Here is a 24,414-nt window from a genome sequence, read left to right as displayed (position 1 = left end):
TTTAATTTTGTTATTTTCACCGATACATGCAAGTAAAATCCGCTAAATTAAATCTACATGAACATATAAAATAACAATAAAACACATTATTTCCTTGACAAATTCATGAAATTAAAACACAGTGAACATGCTCAAAACATCAAAATAGGGAAATTATATGTCAGTGAAAATAAATGGTTTTACAGTATGTAGTTTTAAACTTCTCACTTTTTGACTGACATAAGTACTCAATCTTACCTTCTTTCTAGGTTTCAGATGTTCTCTCCACTCTTTGATCTCTTTGATATGTTGTTCATCTTTCTCTTTCAGTTTTTGTGTTTCAAGCTCCATCAGCTGTTTGCGTTTTTCATTCTGGAAACAAATGACAATTATTAAGAGTAAGCTACTACTGTAAAATCACTAATTTTCACTGGGTTTAAATTTCACTGATTTACCATTTCAGGCATATTCAGTGGGTTTTAAATTCACGGTTTCGTCATTTAGATAATGTGTTCTATGCTAAATTTTACATATTCACTGTGTTTTAATTTAGCGCATTTTTCCAGTCAGCGAAATAAGCTAAATTAAAACCCAGTGAATAATTACCCCCTTTACAGTATATGCAAAGCTCAATTTTAGAGGTGAACGTATAGGGTAACACAGCCACATAATTTTAACTCTGCAACTTTCAACAGCATTCAATGAAATTGACGGTGGAGTACTAATTACATTTTTTTCTCGGTTTTCATTTTTACCAAATAAGCATTTTGTTCTGTGGGTAACCACACAGGTTAACAGTCACTTGATCACTAGAAAACACCACACATATAATTGGTAATGTTTTAAGACTTATCTCTAAACAGAACAAAATATCAACATTTTGAATAATCTGTGTATTGTATGCAAAACATTGTTGGATTGTTGAAAATAGTAGGACACCCTCTGTGGTAGATATTACCTATTCTCTTGTGTGGCCATAGAGGGCGCAATAACCTATTGGCCCATATTACAATGGTGGTGTGAAATTGAGGTAAACAGAAGCAGATTTTACTCACATGTATTTGTAGTAGTTCTTGCATTATAGCTTCATGACCATTTCTTAATTCTTCAAGCTGTCTGGCATGTTTCATCTCAAGTTTGAGTTGCTCTGCTTTATATCTCTTGGTCTCAGTAGCTTGAAACTGAACAAACATATAAAGAGTCAAGTAGATGAAATGAGAATTTAAAAAGATAGCTCCGCTGTTAGCAAGGCAGATTTTAATTAAAGAACTGAAGATATCGTTAGAAAATGAACAAATCTGAGAGAGGTCTACCCGAGGTACTGATGGACAATCACTTATATGATAAGCTCTACTGACAAAATCGACAATGGAGGTAACAAATTGAATCAATGAATTGGAAAATATCAAACATGAAGTGGCAGAACACAAAGATGACGAGGAAATAATTCTCTGTCTACTGATCATAATTGTCAACAACATAGATAAAATTGTCAAAAACAATAACATAGCGATAATAACTGGAAATTTAATATTAACATTCTAATCCAGATTGTGATGAATTCTGTTTGACTCAACATGATATTTCTTTCCAAACTGCCATTGCATTGTACAATTCAATATAAACAGCAATATTTCTCATACTAAAGGAGTATTCAGTTGAGACAGATATCAGTATACAGATATTGTAGATGTGACACAAATCAGTCCAAGACTCATAACATACTTGTTTTAATTTTTCTCTTTCTTGTTCCTGGCTCATAGCATTGCCAATTTTTAAACTCTTTCTGTAAATAGCCGATCTTGTTTTTGCTTCTGTTTTCTGTATTTTGGGCAGCCTTTTCTTCTGCTGTGATTGCTTGAATAGTAGCTCAGTCTCCTCTTTGTCATGCAGCCTTTTCACTTGTTCTACTTCCTACAAGAAATATATAAATAATGAGCTGAGAATGAAGCCTGCCCTCTGTGACTCACTTAATATAAGCATTGATTTCTCTCACTGCTTAAAACCTTAACTTCGGTTTTTGTTCAGAAAAATTATACAGGTATTGACAATTGTTATTGCCAATGCCAAACACACAAGAGTCTTCCCTTTCAAAAGAATGCTGTCCCCTTTTCTTACTAGCTTTCCCCCACTGAAAAAACTTCATCCATCATAGGGGAGAGTATGAAATCAAACGGGCGGTTCAACGCGGTAATCACCGCGGCTCTCCGCGGTACACTGGGGAGAGCCGCGGACTGCTTATAATTAGGGGTCTCTACCGCGGTGGCCACCGGTACCGGTTTCAACCGCGGTCGTAGGAAAGGTGTGAAATACGTACTTAACAGTTTCCTATGTTATTCCACGAGTCTTTGTTTCAAATAACTGTTTTTAAATCAAGCAGGTTACGAGCATCGCTGGCATGGAAATACTAAGCATATGGGAATATTATCGGCCCATGTATTTTATTAATATAAAAATCCATAAGTCCAATGCTGTATACGAATTGTTGTTGCGTGATACAATGGTATATGTTGTATTTTATGCATGTATTTATCACCAATTCCAATCGTAAAAGTCGTCCATACATTTCACTTACATTTATTACACTTGAATAAAGTCTACCACTTGAAAAGAATGCTATTTACGAAGTTTTAAATAGCCGAGCCTTCCTGATTCAAGCCTCTTGTTGATTTGACAACGATGCGTAGGTATAATTCATGTTTATTCTTTGCCTGTATCACATTCCAGACAAAAAGTTCAAGATCGGTAAACAAGAAGTGGATGAACTAAAATGCCGCCTGTGTTTCATGTGCGACATGATTATTAAAAAAACAAACAGTTAAGCGATCATGTACGTTCTATGAATCTAACCTTGCACACATAATAATTTTGTATTGATGTGTTTTTTTTTTGTCAAAAACGATGTTGCCTTTCAGTTAACTCTTTGCGTTCATGGTATTTGTGAGAGTTTACAGATTTTTTGAACAAATGTTAAGTAACTATATAGTTTTGCGTCAAATGTCAGTGCGCGAACTCATTGAGGTCATTGCCCATTGCCGCACACAATTCAAACACGTGGTCAATCGAAATGTACGCGAATAATGCGATCAAAGTGCGCTGTGAGCTTATTATAGAAAAATTTAACATTACGCATGATATTGTATATTATTGTATGGTTAATATTACATATTCACTTTATTTCGAATAAAACAATTCACCGATGAATCACAAGTAATTAAAATATTTTCTCGACAACTGACTCCAGAACCTGACTATCCTTTTCAATGATTCAAATGCGCCCATGTTTATATTTGCGTAATAATTACGAATGCAATGCATTATCAAGTCGATAATATTGAAATATTCACAGACCCAATAGCCCGGGCTAGTGTCCTAAAAATAATAAAAATAACTTAGTTTGCGTAATTATTATAAAAGCAATACATTGCAAAGTTGAAATATTTAGAGCCTGTGCAATACTGTAAACATATTTGCGTTATAAGAAAAGCAGCACACTAAGTAAACGATGTTGAAATATTCAAAGCCAATACAGAGTTGGATACAAGTTGTGTTATTACAGTACCGCCGGATATACCGCACTTATCCGGGTAAGAGCCCATGTTCACCGCTGATTTTTTTTCAGAATCATAACAGTCAGCAAGTCTATAAAAATATATATTAAAGCAGAAACGGTAGTTCTCTTTTTGAAATATGTCGTGGCTCTAAAAAGGCCTGCCGTTTGGTTTGTGCTTCCTTAGAAACGATTCAAGCAAATTGTATAAGGAGAGCTGCTACGCAAGTGTTGCACTCGTCCGGCTTTAGCGTCATCAACAATGAAACCAATGTTGCAACATTGTAGCAACCCGTACCTGGGAGAGTGGTTGAAATCCTGTTATTTTGGCTTTATAAAATATTTGGTAGTGGCTTGCAAATCCATAACTAGGGCCAGCAATTTTGCAAGGTCACGCCGAAGACTGCCAACTTTTTTACCATCTTTCATCACCGCTATTGCATTTCTGTCATGAAAACTATTCTTCTGTCATTGAATAAAAAAAAACTTCCTATTTCAAGTCCACCGCGATATCCATATATTGAGACATTCCAACCGCCGGAACTTGCTGAATGATAACTTTCACCGTGATTAATAAGCGTCGAGTCTGATAAGAAAGCAATGTCATGATTTGACCTTTATGATGAAATACTAGTAGTGATGTCATTCTTAGCCAATCAGTAAAGCAGATGCATAAAGGTCAAAGATGATTGCCAGACTATAAACTAAAGCATCGTGAGCCATCGCAGCAGTGCGACCCCATTTTTCTTGTCTCTTTATTGTAGATTAAAAGTGCTACCGGTAAGTTCAAATTGTGTGGGACGATATCGACGAACTTCAGGAAGAAGTTGTAGAGATTTTGTTTCGACGGCTACAGTCATGCCGGCTTGAACTTGAGGGTTTTGAGTTCGACAAAGATGGCAATGAACGTACAAATAAAGATCTGAGAAGTTTTTTCAAACAGCTATTCATTTTTATAATTTTTACTGTGTAAATTTGTAAATTATTATTGATTTTATATGACAGTTGATTCGTAATTTGTCAAAACCTGAAATCATTTTACGCAGTTTAACCCCTGACATTTTAATTCACTTTGAGTTCACACGTATTGGGCATGTTTGTCGGCGGGAAAATTCTAATTCAAATGATTCCTCACTGTCGATTTTTATTATTTCTCGTTTATTTGTATAAGCAATACATTAATTTTGTTTTACTTCTAATGTTGCATATTGTTCATTTATTTCTGTGCGTGACTTGGGGTGCAAACTTCGGTCAACACACACTTGATGTCAGCATCGCCGCGTAGCAAATTTCACAAAGTACTTGAAGTTCAATTGTGCCCAAAAATGATGTCGACGATCACTCAATTGTCGCAGTGCATGTTGTACCAAGTCCATACTACACCTCGTTTCGACTTTGGCTTGCCTTTCCTTCTTAGTGCATGTTCTTGATTGTTTTGTTATTTTATTCCAAGGCTCAGGCAAATAAAATAATGTCAATCATAAACTAGTTTCCAAGCTTTTGGCTCAGCAAAATTGGTTTAATTTTTTATTGGAACTTTGTGATCCTTTTAATTTCCCAGTTCTTTGTGTTCATTAATGGTCTTGACAATAAGTGTGAATTGCTGTGCGAGCCAACCGCAGATGACCGCGGTCAGGCGGCGTCATGGAATCTGCATAAATTTGCATAAAATGTGGTCGACCGACGAGCACCCACCACCACCACTGCGGTAATAACCTTGGTGCACCACCCGTTTGATTTCCTACTCTCCCCTAAGAGTTAAATAAGTGTTTGAAAAAATTTTTATACTATGACAATTTTAATTGAGAAGTTAGAAATGTGCAATCCATGAATGAATATTGCTCCATGCTTTTTTTGGATAAATCCATAAACAGCGCCCCCAATGGAACTAAAAAAAAATCACTGTAGAGAGCAGTGTTTTTTACTCACCTTTTCCTGTCTAGCCAGCATATGATGTCGTTGCAGAAGGAACATATCCTTGAGTTGCTTTTTATTTTGCTGATGTTTTTCATGCATTTGTTTTTCTTCCATTTCCCAGATTGCCGACTCACGAGCTACGGTAAGGAATAATGTGGATAGTAAATACAGTTGTCGAAGTAGGATACACAATGGCTGCAATCCTATTTTGCAAGTCTGTGACTGTCCACTGACCAATATGAAAAAAAAGTGGGCCTCCTAAAATTGTGAACAGTAGACTTCACTGAGGGACGACGTCAAAAGATCGATGTCGGATAAAAAACTTATTTCCTTTAGTTTGGGGGTGGGGGGTTTTGACCTCAAAAAGTTTCCATCCTACAAAAACGATTTTATTTTTTAATGAAGTCAAAAAAATCTTGGAGTATTTGTAATTCGTTTTTTTTCCATCCAATCATGGACAGAAATAACCGAAAAGGGAAAAAACAGAAAAATTGTTTGGTTCGAGTGTAAATCTGTGCGTCAAATGAGATGCATTTGTAAAATCTTTTTACACCCACCTGACAACCAACTGCTATGCAATACTACTGTTCGATTATCAATTTGTATTTAATGGTGAATGTAGTCTTGCGCCATGACCAATATTTATCAATTAAGTTTCAGTGGGGGGTAGGGGGGGTTTGGAAAAAAACTAAAGGAATTAAGTTTTTTATCGTCCCTAATACTTTGTGCATATCTGTTTTTTGTGTGCCTTTACGTCAACATAAAAAATACGTGTGAACTTGTTACACCAATGTAAGGATATTTAAAAATGATGGAGTTTAAACCTCTCTTAAAGATGGGTATCAGCACCAGAGTAACTATTAAATAATAGTTACATCAATGTAAAATCAGATGAGAGCATGTTAGGTAGTGAGTCATAAATATGGAGACAAGCCCTGCAACCATTCGCATAGGGTGTTGTAAGTACATTGGCATCCAAAAGTGAATGTGAGTGCCACAGTCAACTGTATTTTAAGTTTATCTTATTTTAAAGCAGGCAGGCTGCAATGTGTGTCAAATTTTAAGTCAGTTTAGGTTGTTATTTTGATCAGTATATGTGAACTAAAAATATACCGATTTGTATCAACACAGAATTAAAATAAGTTTTATATGCATGTATATTATGACATTTTACACGATCCAGTATTGTTAACTATAATTGCTTGATTAAGAAAAAGAAAGAAATATATGGTCAACGAAACATTGTCTATCTACGAGTCAGAACAATTGTGTGGTCTAGTGGTCGCCATATTTACACCTCTTGTAGGAAATTCTGGTGTGAACACAAGACCTTCAGATCCTTCTAGTTAGCTGGCTTTGTTTGTTTATGAAAGTATGTAGTCTAATAGATGAGACCCTTCAGTTTGATATTAAAAGTACCAGTGATAAAGTGAAGAGGGGTTTCAACAATTGTATGATAGCACATCTTGATACTGTGTGGAGTGACATAAAGTCAGTGATAAAATGTAAATAGAAAAGCAATTTTGAAGAAGTACATGTCCTTGTTTCCATGCAGACAAACAGTCTACCAAAACAAAACCAAGCTCCCAATTTTTTAACCAAGAGAATGCTAGCGAATAAACCACACAATACATAATTACAACTGCTAGAAGTGGGCTAACACTTACCTCTAAGTAGTTGGTGTTTATCAGCAAGAATTCTCTTTTCTAGCGCTGCAATCTTTGCCTTGTGTATTTCAGACATATTTTTAATAGCTACCTCCATTTTATTTTGTTGTTTCCCCAAAAACTCTCTCTCTTTGTCTTGCAACATCATATCTATTTCTTCTTTTTTTCGTTTGCTGTCCTTACCAATACCTCCAGACTTAGCTTTCAGTTCCTTTGACTCCTTCTTCATTATGTCACGAAAGTCTTTATATTCTCGCTCCTAAAAAAAAAATCGTTACTGTCAGTTTTCATAGCTTCTGTTACACAATAGCTTTCCAACAAACACCACTGAGGGCAGCATACAAGTACAGCCAAGAGGACAAAAGATCACACCTGGAATTCAAAATATGGTGCATGTACAGAAACAACTCTTAGAGTTGAACACTACAGTTAAGACATCGCCTACTAAAAGCTTCTGTGGATAGCCAAAAAAGACGATATTAGCAGGCAATGTGGTAAAACTATCTTTTTTACATATAAAGTGAGAAAACAGGGCATTTTCCCACTTGTGATTCAGCATTTATACACAGGGTTTTTGAAGCACTTTCCCAAATGAATGCGATATCATCCAGGCACAATCAAACACAAGTACCCACTGACCTAAAAAGCAAGGCTCAAACCACACAAGTAATGAATTCGAGGCTTTGTTATGGCATTGGTTGAATTTTACATGGTGACTGCCTTATTTAACATGTAGCAAATGTACATAAAAACTAACCTTAGTACACTACTGTAAAATACTTTATATCAATTGAAATTTATTTTCGCTTAAGGAATAAATCAGTAAAAAATACTCTTTATCATATATTTTACATTCAACTCATCACAAATCAGTGAAAATAAACTTCATATATATAATCGCCAAAATGTCTTTTCAGTGAAAAGTATTTCATAGTTTTTGTGATTTTTTTTTAGTTGTTGACATCATGGAAAATGAAATGAGATTGCAAACAATTACAAATACAGTATTTACTCTACTTTAAGATTATTTTAAATAGAAGCAAACATAAACCAAGCACTGCATTACTTGTATGACTGGATAAGATATTTTGACACATGTCATACACTACTAACAGAGCAAACATTGTATCACATAAGATCCATAGCACCAAGGGCCAAATGATTTCCAAGACTTTTCCAGACCTTTTCTCAAACTTTCTTGCATCCCCCCCCCAAGACATTTTGGCCCTTAATTCAGGCCAACATCATCACCAAATTTCTGAAGATATGGTAGTTCCCTGGAGAAAACTTGCCTTTTTAAAATGAATTAATAACTGAAGAAATTTAAGGATTTTCAAAGATTTTTTTATTTTTCCTGTAATTTAAAGACAACTCGAAGACTTTCCAGACCTCAAAAGATCCAAAGACTTTCAAAGGACAGAGAGATTAATTGAAAATAAAGAAAATTCAAAGGCTACATTCTTGAAACCCTGACTGCAATGATAGTCTTCAAAACAGTCACATAATTCCTTTACAATTTCAACTACTCCACCGCATAGTAAGAAATCTTCAGTACTTAGCTTTAAAGTAGAATAATTCCAATCTTCTTCATTCCTATACTGCATGTAATTGTTGAATTACAACACAGATGGAAAAACACTACTTTTATATGGATAGATATTTTATTTGACATACAATTTAGTATGAATAACAAAAAAACATACAATAAATCAATGGTCAAGAAAAAAAAAAATAAAATAGACTAAACTAAATAAATAAAATAAATAAATGTTGCCAAGCAATTGACAATAAAGCTATTTTTAGTTGATAACTTGCAAATGTAGTCATCATAAATTGCTAATTCAGCTTCAAATTTAGTACAAGCTTGTACAATCTGACTATTTTTACATGCGGGTAAAACATGAAATTCATTATCTATAGCCTGTTCATTACACAGAAAACCAAACCTTTGCTCTGAAGGCGCATATATCCAAGGAGTAAGATGAACACGCACGCCATGCTTACCTGGTCTAATTTTATCTTCTTTACCGCCGCTTTAATCTCATATGCCTGGGCTACTTCTAGCCGTTCCACCTGTTGCTTTTGACCTTTATTCAACGTATCTATGTCAACATCAAACTTCTTCATTAAATTCTACAACAACAAAAAAAGGATAAGAAAAAAAAACAAAAAAAAACAGAGCTTGCAATTTCATTCATATTAGTCTAATAATAATTATTTTATTTATTTTATTTCCAGAAAATAATACAAAGATTACAATGCCAAATGAACCACAACAGGTGGCAAATGTTTTTGTTTTTTTAGCTGCTCAGTAAACAGCTGACTACATAAAATAACCGTACTGTATTATGCAACTCAACAGGTTCATATATATATCACTTTTTATATCTTGGATGCACTTCTTAGCAAACCATGATTGTCATTGTAAAAATGTATGCATCTTGGTACATGTAGACCATGATAGATTTATTTTTTAGTAGTCTTATATAAGAGAACCAATTGTGCATAATGGCTGAAGTTACAAATTTGGACCTACTTCAGTATTTTACATTAGTATCTTTAAGTGATCCCAATCTTATTCAGTTGAAAGCTTTGCCAATCACACAATGGTCATTTTATACTATGCCCTTGAACTTTGGCCAACTGATTCCCAAATGAATTTAACAGATTTATTATTGTTGGTCTGGCCTCAAGTAAAGCCTAATCAAGCTTATAGAGTTGTGACATGCTCTTTAAGAGAAGAACCAAGGTAGCAACAAGTTCATTAAGTGTTGACAGAGTCAGTGATAATAATCTGCTCAATAGACCCAGTATAAACCCTACAAAACAACAACTACCTTGGTAATCCATTTTGTCATACAACGTTTTCATCACCATCATTTTTCCCATTAAACCTTCATGTAACATTTGGGTTAACCTTTTTTCTCTCCAAATTCCTGATGTAACATTTTGTAAATTTTAGTGCATTTTTCTAAAATTCATAATGAACATAATCTCCCATCTGCTACCTGTTCTGATCAAAATTAAAAAAATGATAATATCGAATTGAAGAAAGCTTAGAACGAACTCCTGCTAAATTTAAGATTAGCCTTTTAAACAAGCAGCTTGGAACTGATATTTGTCTGAGATGCACAATTATTGAAGTTTATGATACTTACAGAAAATAAATTGGATTATACATCTGTGATTTGCAGTCTAATTTATTCAAGAGCACCTCTACCACAAAGTTCAATTTAAATATGAGATATCAGAAATTGGCAAATAGTAATTAGATAATCAATATGCTAATCACAAACTAATCATGTCACGATTACCCCTTAGCATTGATGAACCAAATTTCAATGAAATTTGGTGATTATGCATATTATAAAAACATGGCAATTAGAATGTTTGAATTTCAATTCAAAAGTAATCAAGTCTTATATACCAAGTCTTATTGAAATACAATCATTAGTTTTTAAGATATAAGTAGAAAATTGGGTAATAATTATGAATATGTCGGTAGATTTCAGCACAACACTAATTAGGTCTGTGTATTGTTTCGGGTGCATATGCATCAAGTTTCAATATAATGTGATGATTAATTCTTAGTAATTTGATGGAAAGCCATAAAGTAAATCATTATGCAAATTGTTAAAAATGTATATAAATCCAAAACTAATTAGATCATCGCAAGAGTATTTATGTACTATTTATGTAGATTTATTGAAATAAGATATCAAGTACTTGAGATATTGATGCAAATTAGGTTATTATGTTCAAATTAATATGAACAGATTTTAACCTGATACTAATCACGTTTATGCATTGCCATTGTGCATTGAAATCTGACTAGCCGATAAAAGTGGAACAGCATAATCACTATGCAAATTAGGTAATTAATATGCACAAATTCGAACTCAAATGAAATCAAATCTGTGGATTAGTCCAGAGCATCAATGTCTCATGTTTCATCAAAAATCAATGGAACAGACAGACACATACACACACATAAAGACACACTAACTGCAAAAGCTCCCTTTGTGTGCTTCACACACAGGAGTAAAACATTATATATTTTTAATTTGTGAATGCTGATTTTTGTGTTCAAAAGTTTAAACAGTATTTTGTGAAAGATGACAAAGCTTTGACACTCAAAGGTTTAAAAGCCATTTGAAATCTATCAATTTTTATAATAGAAATTATAGTTTCTTCATTGTCTATGCAGGTTTACTAAGGTCGAGCAGTTAATTCAGTAAGATCAGTCTGCCTTAAGTAATAACACTCAGTTGTCACTGTTCACTATGAAAGCAAACAATTTAAAATCCTCTTCAATTTTTTAAAAGAGACAGATTTTATCTTGTGGCAACACCTGGAATTTAAACCCTTGGTCTTCAGAGTACGATTCTCATGGTCACTAGATGCAATTATCTATGTATGATGTTACACACGTGAATCAGTGTTATAACCCAGTTTAGTTGTTTCATCTAATTCAGAAATTCAGACCGGTTACTGGGAACATAGTGGTTGTCGCATCAGACTCATGATGGGTAGACCCAAGTTCAAAACCTACCTTAGGTCGACCCCTACCCGTGTTGAGTATGCCACAGACTCAATGGGAAGGCCAATTCCACTGACCGAGATTCATTCACTAACGAATGCGATTTTGGGAAAAGCTTGGATAACGTCTGCAGGTGCTTGTGTTCGATCGAGCCTGGTTGACGCCAGGGTAGAGCATTAAAATCGCCATTTTATAGGGAGATGGCCACACAGCCCCTGTCATGTAGTACCGAACAGGAAATGACTTCTGTGGCAAAATTGCAAAATGTGTCAGCACTAGCACTTGCAATTTGCACTTACAAAAAAGAAAACACGTCAGGAGAGACAACAGCGACATTCAATGTCCGGAACTGTCGCCTGACACAAAAACATTTGAAAAAAAAAATAATTCAGAAATTAACCGTGAAGTTTTACCCCCAAAAATTGTATTTCTGTAAACCACCACATAAATGCCCCAATATCTGAGGACAGACATAGAAAGCCAATTTAATTTAATAATAGTTTTAAAGACATAAATAAAATTCAATATGAACCCTGATAACATGATTACATACCACTTACAATACTGTGTCATGTGGTTACCACTATAATCAGGATGAAGGGAATTCTCATAAAATGGAATTTATTGTATTTATAGGACTACAGTTAAAACTAAAGTCAGTTAGATTTAAAAGACAAATATGTACAGCATAACCACTAATTATTGTATTTGTTTTTTTCTAAAGTAGTTTGGAAATGTCATATTATTTTTATTTTTTGGCTTATGCAAATAAAAATGTTGATTCGTTTGGTATCATTGATGTTTGATATTTGGTTTTTATTTTGGCTGATATCATCTTTGATAACACATTGCCTGCTGAGGTAGTTTTTTCATTCCAATCAATTTGCTGATTGATGGAGGCTTTTCAGAAATTATCACTTTGTTCTGTGAATGAGTTAGGGGTAAAAAAGTTGTTACTGCCAATCACATGGTTCAATAAATTATTTTGATTAGCATCATCATCTTAGAAACTCACCTGTGTATCTGTTTTCTGTTTTAATTGTAACTGATCAGTTAACTGTAGTATCTTGGATGCCAAGTTGTTAAACTGTTTATTCTCGTCTTTCTGCATCATTTTTAATTCACGTAAATCTTGTTTTCTACAATGTAAATAAAAACATTACAGGTCACATAACAGCTTCTAACCAATGACACAATTCATTATTGTTTAATATTTCATTTTTTTTAACCAGGGCTTGCTTGCATGATTTAACTGAAACCGTTGAATAATTCATTGCTTGATTTTCATGGTTAAAGTCGGAAAATTTGCTGGTGTAAAATAACCAAAAAAGAAATGCATGAATACCATCAAAAATTTTAGTTTAGCATCATATAAATTAAAATAAATATTGGAAGTTTATTTTTTACAGCTTACCTGAGTTATACTTAAAGAAAACATGTCTGATGGGCAATACCAGGAAAGCATTGATTTTGAATAATAATAATTTACAATTGTAATTAGAATTTTTAATATTTTTTTTTTATTTTTTGGAGCAACACTTCTAGTAAATATAGGAGAAGAAAGCATTTATTATTACATACCTTGCCATTTGTTCTCGTCTATGCTTCTCTTCATGTCCCATCTGCACAACCTTTTCTGTTGTCATAGTAACAACTTTCCCATCAATGAGAAATTTACGAGTTTTCTTTAGCGTTTTGTACTGGCTCCTTGACTCCTGTTAACAATGGGGAATCAAGAAATCAACCATCTAAAGTCTATAATGTACTTATTTCAGATGTTTCAGAAATCAGGATATTACAGTTATCAACAGATGTCTACGTTAGGGGTAGTGTTCTGATAAAAAAAATCTGCACCTACAAGACTAACATTGAATAGATTCGACATAACACTTAAAACATTGTAATGACAATCTTCGTTTTGAGCGTTTGCTGTAAACAATTTCCCAAGCTCAAGTTGAAGCTCAGGGTGGAGCTCTAGATTGCCATTACATACCTGCCTGACACACACAACAAACACAGTGATTTTTGTATTATAGTTGTCAGCCAATAATATTATCAAAGTAACAGAACATTCTGATGTTTTCATATCAAACTCAATTATGGAGATCAGAAAGCAGAAAGGGGAAGACAACCGCTTACCTCAGATCCTCGTTTTCTCACATTTCTATCTATTGAGTCTTTATCATCTTTACTATCTGCTTTATCCGAACTATCTAAACTGTCCATTGTAGATATACTCTCAGTGTCAGACATATTGGATTTTTGACTGGATATACTTCCATATTTGTCCTCTGCCTCCTCTCCCCTTTTCACCGTTGATGGCGGTGAATCCTCCTTTGTTTTCTCTACAGCCGGTGCAGGAGTTTCCGGCACTTTGAACACTGCTTTTTCAGCGTCATTTTCTTGTAATGTTTTTTCTTTCATATCTTCAGCTTTTTCTCTTTCACCTTCTGATCTACTCAACAAATCCTGAAGTACTTCTTTACAAGCAGCCATGGCTTCTTCCTCAGATATCTCTTCCTCTGTCAACTCTTTGACATCTTCATTAGATGCAGCCACAGAAGTATTAGTTTTTAAGTCCTCAGACGATGCAGACTTGTTTGTAGACACATCACTTGTTTTCTCAAAAGCTGTAATTAACGAAGAAACATTTGTTTCTGAGTGGGTTTCCTTCTCCTCATCATGAATAGCAGCTTTCTCTGAGGTTGTTTCTGAATGTTCACTTCCATTTCCTCCAATGCCTTCATCGGACTGTTCATCAACTTCTTGAGACTTTTCATCAATGACGATCTTAGACATTAAAAAAAAAAACGAACAATAAAAAACAATTTTATTTGGGGGAAAAATTGAAACAAGTCAAACACTACTCCGCAATTTAAGCAGAAAATTCTTACGAGATTGGTTTCCATAGCAACATGCATTAAGTTAGAGACAACATATTGGATTCAGTAAATTTTTGTTCGATTAAACTATCAATTTAATGCATTTGAATTTTATTAAGACAAAAGACAGATTCTCTAACAAATTAAGTTTCTTGAAGCAATGTCATTCACTCAAAACACTCAAAATAACGAGAATATTAGTAATCAAAAATATAAATAGAATAAAGGACAGAGAGAAAGAAAAGAAATTTATTTGACTTTACATTTTAAATATATAAATGAACAAAACAGATGAATTGGAGAGGAATACATTGGTAGAAATCAAACACTCAACCAGGGTTTCAATAACTAACTAGCATTCATTCCAAATACAAACACGACTTTTCTACTTAAATTTATAACATTATGTTACCGTAGCAACCATGTTATCATGATTAGGCCACACTGATTTAATTTTATGGATGACATCCTCTGAAGACCCCAAAACTAATGCGAGAGAGCGAAAAAAAAAAAATTCGGCCAAAAAAAAAAACGCTGCTAAAACCACAGGACTACGGAGCTATTATTACGAATTTAACCACAGTGTATCAAAAAAACAACAAGTCTTTATTTGTAGGAGGCACATGTTGATGTACACATTTCGTACTGTATTACTGTCACAGGTATCATCACCTTTGGTTTTGAAAAGGCAATAGGGTAAAGCAGATGTTAGCTTTGCCAAAGGCATATACATCAACTCAATAATAAAGAAAAACTTACTGTGTTGTATTGAAAAAAAAATAATTAAAAATGAACAATAAGTTTGTCAACAGCAACCTGGAAATTAACTTCTTTGACATTCAAACTACAGCTTTTAAAGTGACACTTCAGATAGACCAAGTGTAGACACAAATGCTCAAGAACTACTTCAACTCTGTAACAAATTATAAGAGGCTCGATATTGAAAAAAAACACCAACAGAAAGTCAACAAAAATTTGGATGAAGAAAATTATGTACATGTATCTTGATGAAAATGCGTCATATGATCAAAATATTACTGAATGTATGTGCAAGCAAATTATCCGAATCAGAAAATAAAAAAAAAATAAGAAGAAAATTTTCTTCACCCCGTAAGGGGACTTCGGCCAAGGAGCTTCTGCTGCTTTCGTTGCAGTTTTGTCGACTTCAATGCGGACAAAGCAACCGAACTGATTTGTCGCCTGACCGACTTTTAGGCCACCAAACACCTCCACTCCTCTCCCATTTCCCTCGACATTGCAGAAGAAACGCGGGACAGCCACTCTGGACAATAAGTTCTCAAAGTTGTCTGGGCGAAACTCGCTTGCCGATAACGACCTCTTGTATAGCTGTAAAAACGTCTCCCTGGCCTGGCCAATGTCAATTGCGTACCAGTCTACAACAATCCCTCCGTTTCACCTCTGAACTTTTATGCTCACGTATTTTGGTGGTGTGGTCGCCATGTTGGATCATTTATGGCAAAATTTGCATGTTTTGAGGCAATCTCTTTCCCATGGGTCTTTTCGCTTTAAGTAACGCGCATCTAACTGTGCGGAGTTTGGTTTTGAGGTTGGCTGGTTACCGCCTCAAGTGTCATAGCGTACCAAGCCACAAGAGGCCGGTAACTAGTAATGAATCCGGCATTCTGATTGGTCCGTCACTTTCTCGTTGCTTGTTCTATTTCCCTTGGTTACCTGATGGCAGCGCTTACGCTCGTGGCCGTTCAGGGGTTTCCTTTTACTTTTGAAAGTTGGGTGAATAAAAAACTGTTTCTTTTGTTATAAATTTTCACAGAAACAGCGAGGAATGTCAGAAACATCTCAAATGTGTAAATCTATGCAGGCAGTATGTTTGAGCATGGCTTTATTGTAGTATTATAGACATGTTTACGCAGAACGGAACTTGGAATGTTTTCAAATTACGTCACTCAGTCACGTGCCTTCCGGCCGGATAACCGGCCCAAATGGAACAATATGGCGATTACTAGTTACCTGCGTCCCGTTCTGTCGTCACCGTAAGTGCTGTCCCAGCACAAACCTGTGTCATATGACGCCTTACTAGCCGATTTTGGCTAAAATTCCCCTCCGTCGCCTCTTTACAACAGTGTTTATACGCGGAACTTGATATTGCTTTTTACAATTTGGGTTGCCTTTGAATCACACATTTTAGTGAAACATTGTTTATAGAGTGAAATATTATTGTCATACATAATTCAATCTTTGAAACAACAGAAACTAACACATACCGTAATAACGATAATCAAATTTGAGTTTGAAGTTTGAAAGTAGTTGCGTTATTTCCGGTTTCAACTAGTTCGAAAATAGCACGTCCTTGAGCGCAATAAAATCACGCGTAGAACTCCATCCGAACCAGACTCTAGTAGCGTAAACTTATTGCAATTTGGGCCCAGTTTGTTCTTACAAGTTTTCTAAGTTTCATTTATCATTATTTAGTAAATAGGTCTTTGAAACGATTTAATATATCCGTAAAATACGTGGCAATCGACGATTGACTTCGAAACGTTCGAAATTTTGAACAAACTCCCGGCACACTTTGCGCGATATGCGTCAGATCGGTGTAGAAGACGCCGAACTGCAGCGTCAATGACCTGCGTCCTACCTACCATTCGCAAAGGACGCCGGGAACCAGCGAAGTTTTGAGGTAGTCCAAAACGAGTTTTACGACAAGTCGGCGCTTTGCGACAATATGAGTCGGCAAGTTCCGGACAGAAAACCAATCTGTGGAGACTCGTCGGAGATTTTTTTTTTTTTTTTGAGAACAGGCGAAAACTAATGCGCGCGCGGATGTCATCCATAAAATTAAATTGGTGTAGCCTTACTTTGATTTACACTGATTATAATGCTTTCACAGGATATTGATTACCTGTTAACATTCTAGCATGGGGTCAAACATGGTTAACTTTTCATTCAATACAATACTGAATTGAAATACTGAGTACGGTACTATGGTTAGATTAAATTTAAAGTGCTTGTCACACGCAACGTAATATTACCGTATTGGTATAGTACAGGTGTGATGGTTCAAATACCAAAATGGCAACAGTAACAGAAAGACTTCCCTGGCGGCGATGATAACATACGAACACGGAACCAACAGATGAGGTTTCAACTGGTACTGGTATTATTATACTCTGCAAACATCAAGTACAATAACGCGGTAAAACTCCACTACTAACTAGATACTTAAACTCCAACACAATTCAACGAGATCTCCGATCTGATCTCAGTGCTGAACAACTCCCCTATATATACCCACACTGTCTATAAATAGACCATTACATCAGCATACATAATGAGTCTGGAACTCACTATAAATTTCTAGAATGTTCCATTACTTTCTATTGCCTTCTACAGTGTCCTATTACCTATTCAACCAACTTCTAAAAATTCCACCCAGACACAGTACGGTTCTAGAACATTCTCAGTCACACGGAAGTGGTAAACAAGTCGTATGCGACAGTGCTGTACAGGGATACACAGCAGCAGCTTATATTAGAAAGCTTTACAGGGAAGAGTATTGTGTTTTATACAGCATCTATCAGTGCGTCATGTTTCATTATGTTTGCGTACATTTCATGCAACAAGTAACAATACATGTAGGTCTGTTTACTTTAATACTTTTTCAGTATTTTACAGTACTATTATGTAACATATTCAAATGAAGATCTGAGTTTGTGTGAATTGTAGGAATTATTTGAGGATACCGTCTAGAATAAACTGAACATTTTCCCCCATTTCATGCAAATCATGACAATAAAAACAAGTCATTAAAAATGACACAGTCCCCGTTAAATTTTTGAAAGTTCTCTTTGTGCTCGTCATATTAAAGTGGAGGGGTTGTCGCGAGCGTGTCCTCAAGTGCAAAGTGGCCTATACAACAGACTGTTTATTTACATCAAAACATGTGTTCCGTGTACTAGTAATATGGCCAAAAATAATAAACAAATTGTCATGGACATGCATCTTAACATGTATAAAGTACATGTATGTGCAAAATTTGAATGAAAACTGACAGAGCACATCCAAGATACCACATAAAAAAACAAAAACAAAATGCCTGCCAGTCGACCATCTTTGATCCAATTGCGAAATAAACCATGGACATGTATCCTAACATGTATAATCTATATACCAAGTTTGATTGACAACTAACAAAGCATGTCCAAAATACAACATTTTCAAAAACAATATGGCTGCCAGTCGACCATTTTGAATCAAATCGCTAAACAACTGCATGTGCATATGTCCCAAATAAGGTACTAGGCACATGCAAAGAATGAACGGAATCGGTCCACAGGATTCTGAAATATGAATTTGGACAGACTGACGGACGGACGAATGGACACAAGGATGAACACACGGACGGACGGACGGACGGACAGACTCAGAAACTCACCAACGGTCTGGGACATGTATCCTAACATGTATGATCTATGTACTAAATTTGAAAGCATGTCCAAAATACAACATTTTCAAAAAACAAGATGGCTGCCAATCGAATCGAATCTCTAAACCACTGCATGTGCACATGTCCCACATAAAGTACTAGGCACATGCAAAGAATGAACGGAATCAGTCCAAGGGATTCTGAGATATGACTCCGGACAGACGCACGGTTGCACGGACGAACGGAGACCGAATTATAAGTCCCCGTTTTCTGACTTTGTGCGAACTGGGACTAATAATTTATATCACAGATTCAACACTCTAATAAAGCATTAGGAAAGACCTCACAGTGCAAATTTAATAAGAAGGCATTTGGTGGGACTAGAAAAAAAAAATACAGCTATGACGACACAATTTCTCATTCTTCTCATCTCAGTTATCATTAGTATTTTAATCTTAGTGCATTCAAGTGCAAGCTACCAGTATCATGTTATTTTCTCATTCTATCACAAATTAAGACTGTGTGATTTATATTCCCCAACACATCTAACCGATTTGCTATGCTTAACAAAATGTGACCACAATTGATCTTGGCATATTTGAAATATTGCTTTTAAACCAGCACAGTAAAATAATATGTTGGGTGTCAAGATATCTTATTCTTTAATATGTGTACCAAAATTAAACAAAAATCTATCCACAAGTTCAGCAGCTATCATTCCACAATCCTAAAAATGCTAGATATGCATTTTTATATGGGCACCAGTCAGTCATCTTGAATAAACTGCATATGCATATGAACTATGTTTAACATTTTCATCACCAGTTCCCTCTTTTTATCACAAATTCAGTAAATACTGGCAGTCCTGTTTATTGTCTGCACTTCCCTTCAGAAGATTGAGACAAAACTAAAAATTAAGATTCATTTTCAGAAATATACAAGAAGAATATAAGAAAAAGTGCAGACAAATTTGGGCGAGAAAGTCTGTTGGTGGAAAGGTTAAATGTTAGAATGTAAGGCAGTTCAGACATATATGAGATATTGGCTTATAGATGGTTGATTGAAGGTAAATCTATCATCAGTCTCAGTTTTCAAAAGCCGACAAAAAAGCAAAAGTTGTAACAACTTTTCATTTTTTACACAGACTTCAGTCATCACACTTATAGCCTACACACTACTTGTACATCATTTGGTGTATTACCCACCTGTTCAGGTTTTCCATGAATAGCAGTTATTTCCTCCACTTCTGGAGTCTTTGCTTCACCTTCTTTTTCACTCTCGACAAAGACCTTCTCTTTTTCTTGTGCATCCACTTTTTTAGCGGCGTCACCTTCTTCTGCTATATCAGGCAAAGCTGTAACTCCTTCTTGACTATTAAGGCTTTCATCAGTACTAACACTTCTTTCTATCGCCTGAAATACAAAATTACAAAATAGATAGAAACTCATTGAAGTAATCCATATTAAAAACTGAGCAAAGTGCAGTAAGCAGGATGTAAACTTTATTATCTGTGCATATGCATGTTGGATTTGTCTTTCATTTTCACTGACACTCAAAAAGTATACTCACTTTGTATTTAATCTGAGAAATAAAATGGGCATTCAAGATTAATTTAAATATCACTTTGTGAACATAAACGGTTACTGTTTATTTAACATTTTAACCAACAGTTCCATCTTTTCAAATCACAAATTCACAAAATAGTCATGTTTATAGTCTTGTTTATAGATTTGGAAAAAAAATAGCCAAAAACTGAAGATTGACTCAAATTTTGTCTGTTGGTTCCAAAATTAGGGTTCATTTCCAGAAGTACTGAAGAATAAAAAAAGTGCAGACAATTTTGTGCGAGAAAGTCTGGTGATGAAATAGTTAATAGACAATATACATGCAGTACAGGAGCAGTAGAGAGTCAATCCCTATGTTTGGTTTAACCCTTTGAGCACCGTTATCAACTATTGGCACAACATTAAATTGTACAGCCTGCATCACCTCACATGAAAAATTTATAAAAAATAATAAATCTTTTGATCAACAACTAAAAGCAATATCCGAAACTGTCTGCATGATCCAAATTTATGATGAAATTTAGTCACAAATTTACAAATTATTTGCACTGAATTTTGGCCAGAAAAAAAAATCTGGCATTATATCCATGTATATACTGGTAAGTCACTTACAGCAATACGCTCTTCTGGTAAATCTTCTTCTTCAACTTCCACCTCAGCTTTGGCTTCACTTATTAGGTCTATAAGTGGTTTCTTGTCATCAGTTCGAACTACAAACGGGTGCTATGAGTAAAATATAAGGTCTACATCAGGTTTGGATTCATGTTTCCTCTATTCATTCATTCTCATCAGATTAAATTTACATCATGGTTATATACATATTGTAATTTCAGGTCTATCACATAAATTATGTAAAGTCTCAAAAACATACGACAGAGCCCTTGTTGTGTATCCATGTTATTTACTCTTCTAAATCAGTTTAAAATTATTTCTCAGTACATGTACTACGGTATGTTCCAATCCTCTCATAGTTTTTTCCAACTGTAAAGGCAGATCTGAGGGACTTTGCCCAAATATTTGGCTATGATGTGTGTTTTGGATCAGTGTGGATAAGTGTCAGGTACCTGGGTGTATGAGGCTTGGTTATTAATTATTTCTTTTTTTTTGGATGTCTAGTGGCTGACATGCAGTAGATTAACATAGTATATATCCTGTTGTGTATTCAATGTTATTTACTTGCTTTACTTCCTATGTTAGTAGTTTGACTCAAGTCTTCCTATGTCTAGTTTTCATGTTTCAGACTTTCCATGTATAAATCAAATTACCAATGACTAAAAATCCACTGCAATAATTCAACCTCGGAATAAATTTGAATTTATCCTTCAACAATTTACCCTGCTTCTGAAATAATACTTTATTCATGGTCCACTTACTAGATAAGGTGATAACTCATTCACTCAACATACCTGCAGTAAGTCCTTGGCTGAGGGACGCGTCTCAACATTTTTGTCCAAACACATTTTAATAAAATTATTAAAATCTTTTGACCATCGTGATGGTGCTAGTAAAGTTGGTGGGCTAGTTTTTGGTATTTTAATCAAGACTCTCATGGGATGTAGATCATTGTATGGTGGTTCCATCTGTGCCATTTCTATACAAGTAATGCCAAGGGACCATATATCAGCTTTGTAATCGTATGGATCATCTTTTAAAGTCTCACAGAGAACAACTTCTGGTGCCATCCTACAAAGAGATGAAATGAATACAGTTCTGTATTTTTTCTGATGTAGACAATGATTTTGTCTGGTTGTACAGTGATTTATCATGTAGTTTCCCCACCAGTTCCTTCTTTTCATCACAAATTCACAAAATAGTCCCGTTTATAGTCTGCACTTTGCATCAGTAGATTAGGCCAAAAAATGCAAAATTTAAGTAACAAGTCATTGTCAATGACACGTCCCCGTTCCGTTCATATTTGAGTGACATATACATTCAAAGCAGATCATGACCGAAATGCACCTGTATATGTACAACACATTGTACTAAATCTGAACAAAATCTATCCATGCATGACTGAGATCCAGTTCTGGAATTGTGAAAATACGTGATTTTGATGCATTTTCGGCCTTAAAATGGCCATCATTCAGCTATTGTTAAGCGGATCATGAAACAAATGCACATATCTATTTGTGACATAATGTACCATGTGTGTGTGAAGTTTGAACTTGATCAATCCAGACATGTCTCGGATACGGATCCAGAACTGAATTCTTTAACAAAATGGCCGCCATTCAGCCATTTCGAACTTGATCCGAAAAAAAAAAATGACGTGCATCAAGGTCCTATTATGTTTAATGTATGTACCAAATTTGAACGAAATCCGTCCATGCATAACTGAGATCCGGGTCCGGAATAGTGAAAATGTGCGATTTCAATGCATTTTCGGCCTTAAAGCGGCCCCCATTTGGCTATTGTTAATGAGATCATGAAACAAATGCACATATCTATTTGTGACATGATGTACCTTGTGTGTGTGAAGTTTGAACTCGATCAATCCAGACATGCCTTGGATACGGATCCAGAACTGAATTCTTTAAAACAAAATGGCCGCCAGTCGGCCATTTCGAACTTGATCCGAAAAAAAAAAAGACGTGCATCAAGGTCCTATTATGTTTAATGTATGTACCAAATTTGAACGAAATCCGTCCATGCATAACTGAGATCCGGGTCCGGAATGGTGAAAATGTGCGATTTCAATGCATTTTCGACCTTAAAGCGGCCGCCATTTGGCTATCGTTAATGAGATCATGAAAAAAATGCACATACATATTTGTGACATGATGTACCTTGTGTGTGTGAAGTTTGAACTCGATCAATCCAAGCATGTCTCAGATACGGATCCAGAACTGAATTCTTTAAAATAAAATGGCCTTAAAATGGCCGCTATTCGGCTATCGTTAATCGGATCATGAAAAAAATGCATGTGCATATGTCCCATATAATGTATGATGTATGAGTGAAGTTTGAACTTAATCGGTCCATGCATGTTCGAGATACAGGTGATCACGGACGGACGGACGGACGCACGGACGGACGGACGCACGGACGCACACAGGGCAAAACATAAGTCCCCGTTTTCGGACTACGTCCGAACGGGGACTAAAAACCAAAAGTTGACTGAAATTTTGTTTGTTGGCTCCAAAATTAGAGTTCATTACCAGAAATATTGAAGAATTTAAGAAAAAAGTGCAGAAAATTTGGTAAGAAAGTGTGATGGTGAAAAGGTTAAGATAATTAGTTGAATTGACATTTGATATAATCACTGACACTAGTCATAGGTGACTCATGGAATATCAAACATAAAGCATGGTGATATAGCACCGTAATTTATAGTTTGTAAATAACATCTTAATCATATCGTGAACTGATTTATTTTTAAACAATAACACAAGTCTTAGACAATTTTGAATTCATTGAACGTACATCATTTGATAATTTTCTCATTTGTATGCCAATTTGGTAAATATATATGAACATTTGTTTTAAAATAGTTGTTGTTTAAAATGTGGTCATTCAATTTGATGAACAATATAATAACAGAACCCCACACCCTGCCCATGGCTTTCGTTGCGTATGGAAGTTATTTTCATGAGTGATGCGGTGTATTCTGTGGCCGTACTTTCACGAGCGAAGGATGGAATTTAGGTCGGGGAACCCCATTGCCCACTAATATGTTCGAATATAGTGTTACGCCCTAACAGCGCGTGTAAGTGTAGAACGCGCCCGGAGAACGAGTGTCACTGTTTGTTTGAAATTAAAATAATCAGACATCTAATCTGAGTCACTGTTCGAATAACTAACTTGTTGACGTTTAGTTGGGACCACGACAGAACCAGAACTTGAACTGGACGACTATGATACACAGTTTATGTTGAAGTTAAAAGTTCCGCCACAGAATTGTGCATTGGC

General features: G+C 35.2%; 1 protein-coding gene across 1 annotated transcript in view; it reads right to left on the bottom strand.

Moving 5' to 3' along the window:
• Nucleotides 1-24,414, bottom strand: part of LOC100372472 (serine/threonine-protein kinase 10-like) — a 53,797-nt gene that overhangs the window by 4,868 nt on the left and 24,515 nt on the right. The window contains exons 5-16 of the mRNA XM_002735263.3: nt 21,912-22,188; nt 21,118-21,228; nt 20,146-20,352; nt 13,793-14,443; nt 13,235-13,368; nt 12,669-12,792; nt 9,118-9,246; nt 7,114-7,372; nt 5,459-5,583; nt 1,705-1,893; nt 1,035-1,160; nt 238-351 (exon numbers count right to left, since the gene is read on the bottom strand). Coding sequence (XP_002735309.1) covers nt 238-351; nt 1,035-1,160; nt 1,705-1,893; nt 5,459-5,583; nt 7,114-7,372; nt 9,118-9,246; nt 12,669-12,792; nt 13,235-13,368; nt 13,793-14,443; nt 20,146-20,352; nt 21,118-21,228; nt 21,912-22,188 — 2,446 coding nt within the window. The remainder of the gene's footprint in view (nt 1-237; nt 352-1,034; nt 1,161-1,704; nt 1,894-5,458; nt 5,584-7,113; nt 7,373-9,117; nt 9,247-12,668; nt 12,793-13,234; nt 13,369-13,792; nt 14,444-20,145; nt 20,353-21,117; nt 21,229-21,911; nt 22,189-24,414) is intronic.

This window comes from Saccoglossus kowalevskii, chromosome 10 (genome assembly GCF_978046115.1).
Source record: "Saccoglossus kowalevskii chromosome 10, keSacKowa6.1, whole genome shotgun sequence".
In the NCBI taxonomy this organism is placed as follows: Eukaryota; Metazoa; Hemichordata; class Enteropneusta; family Harrimaniidae; genus Saccoglossus; species Saccoglossus kowalevskii.
Note: the sequence above shows the minus strand (reverse complement) of the source record. Positions and strands in the feature narration are given on the sequence as shown.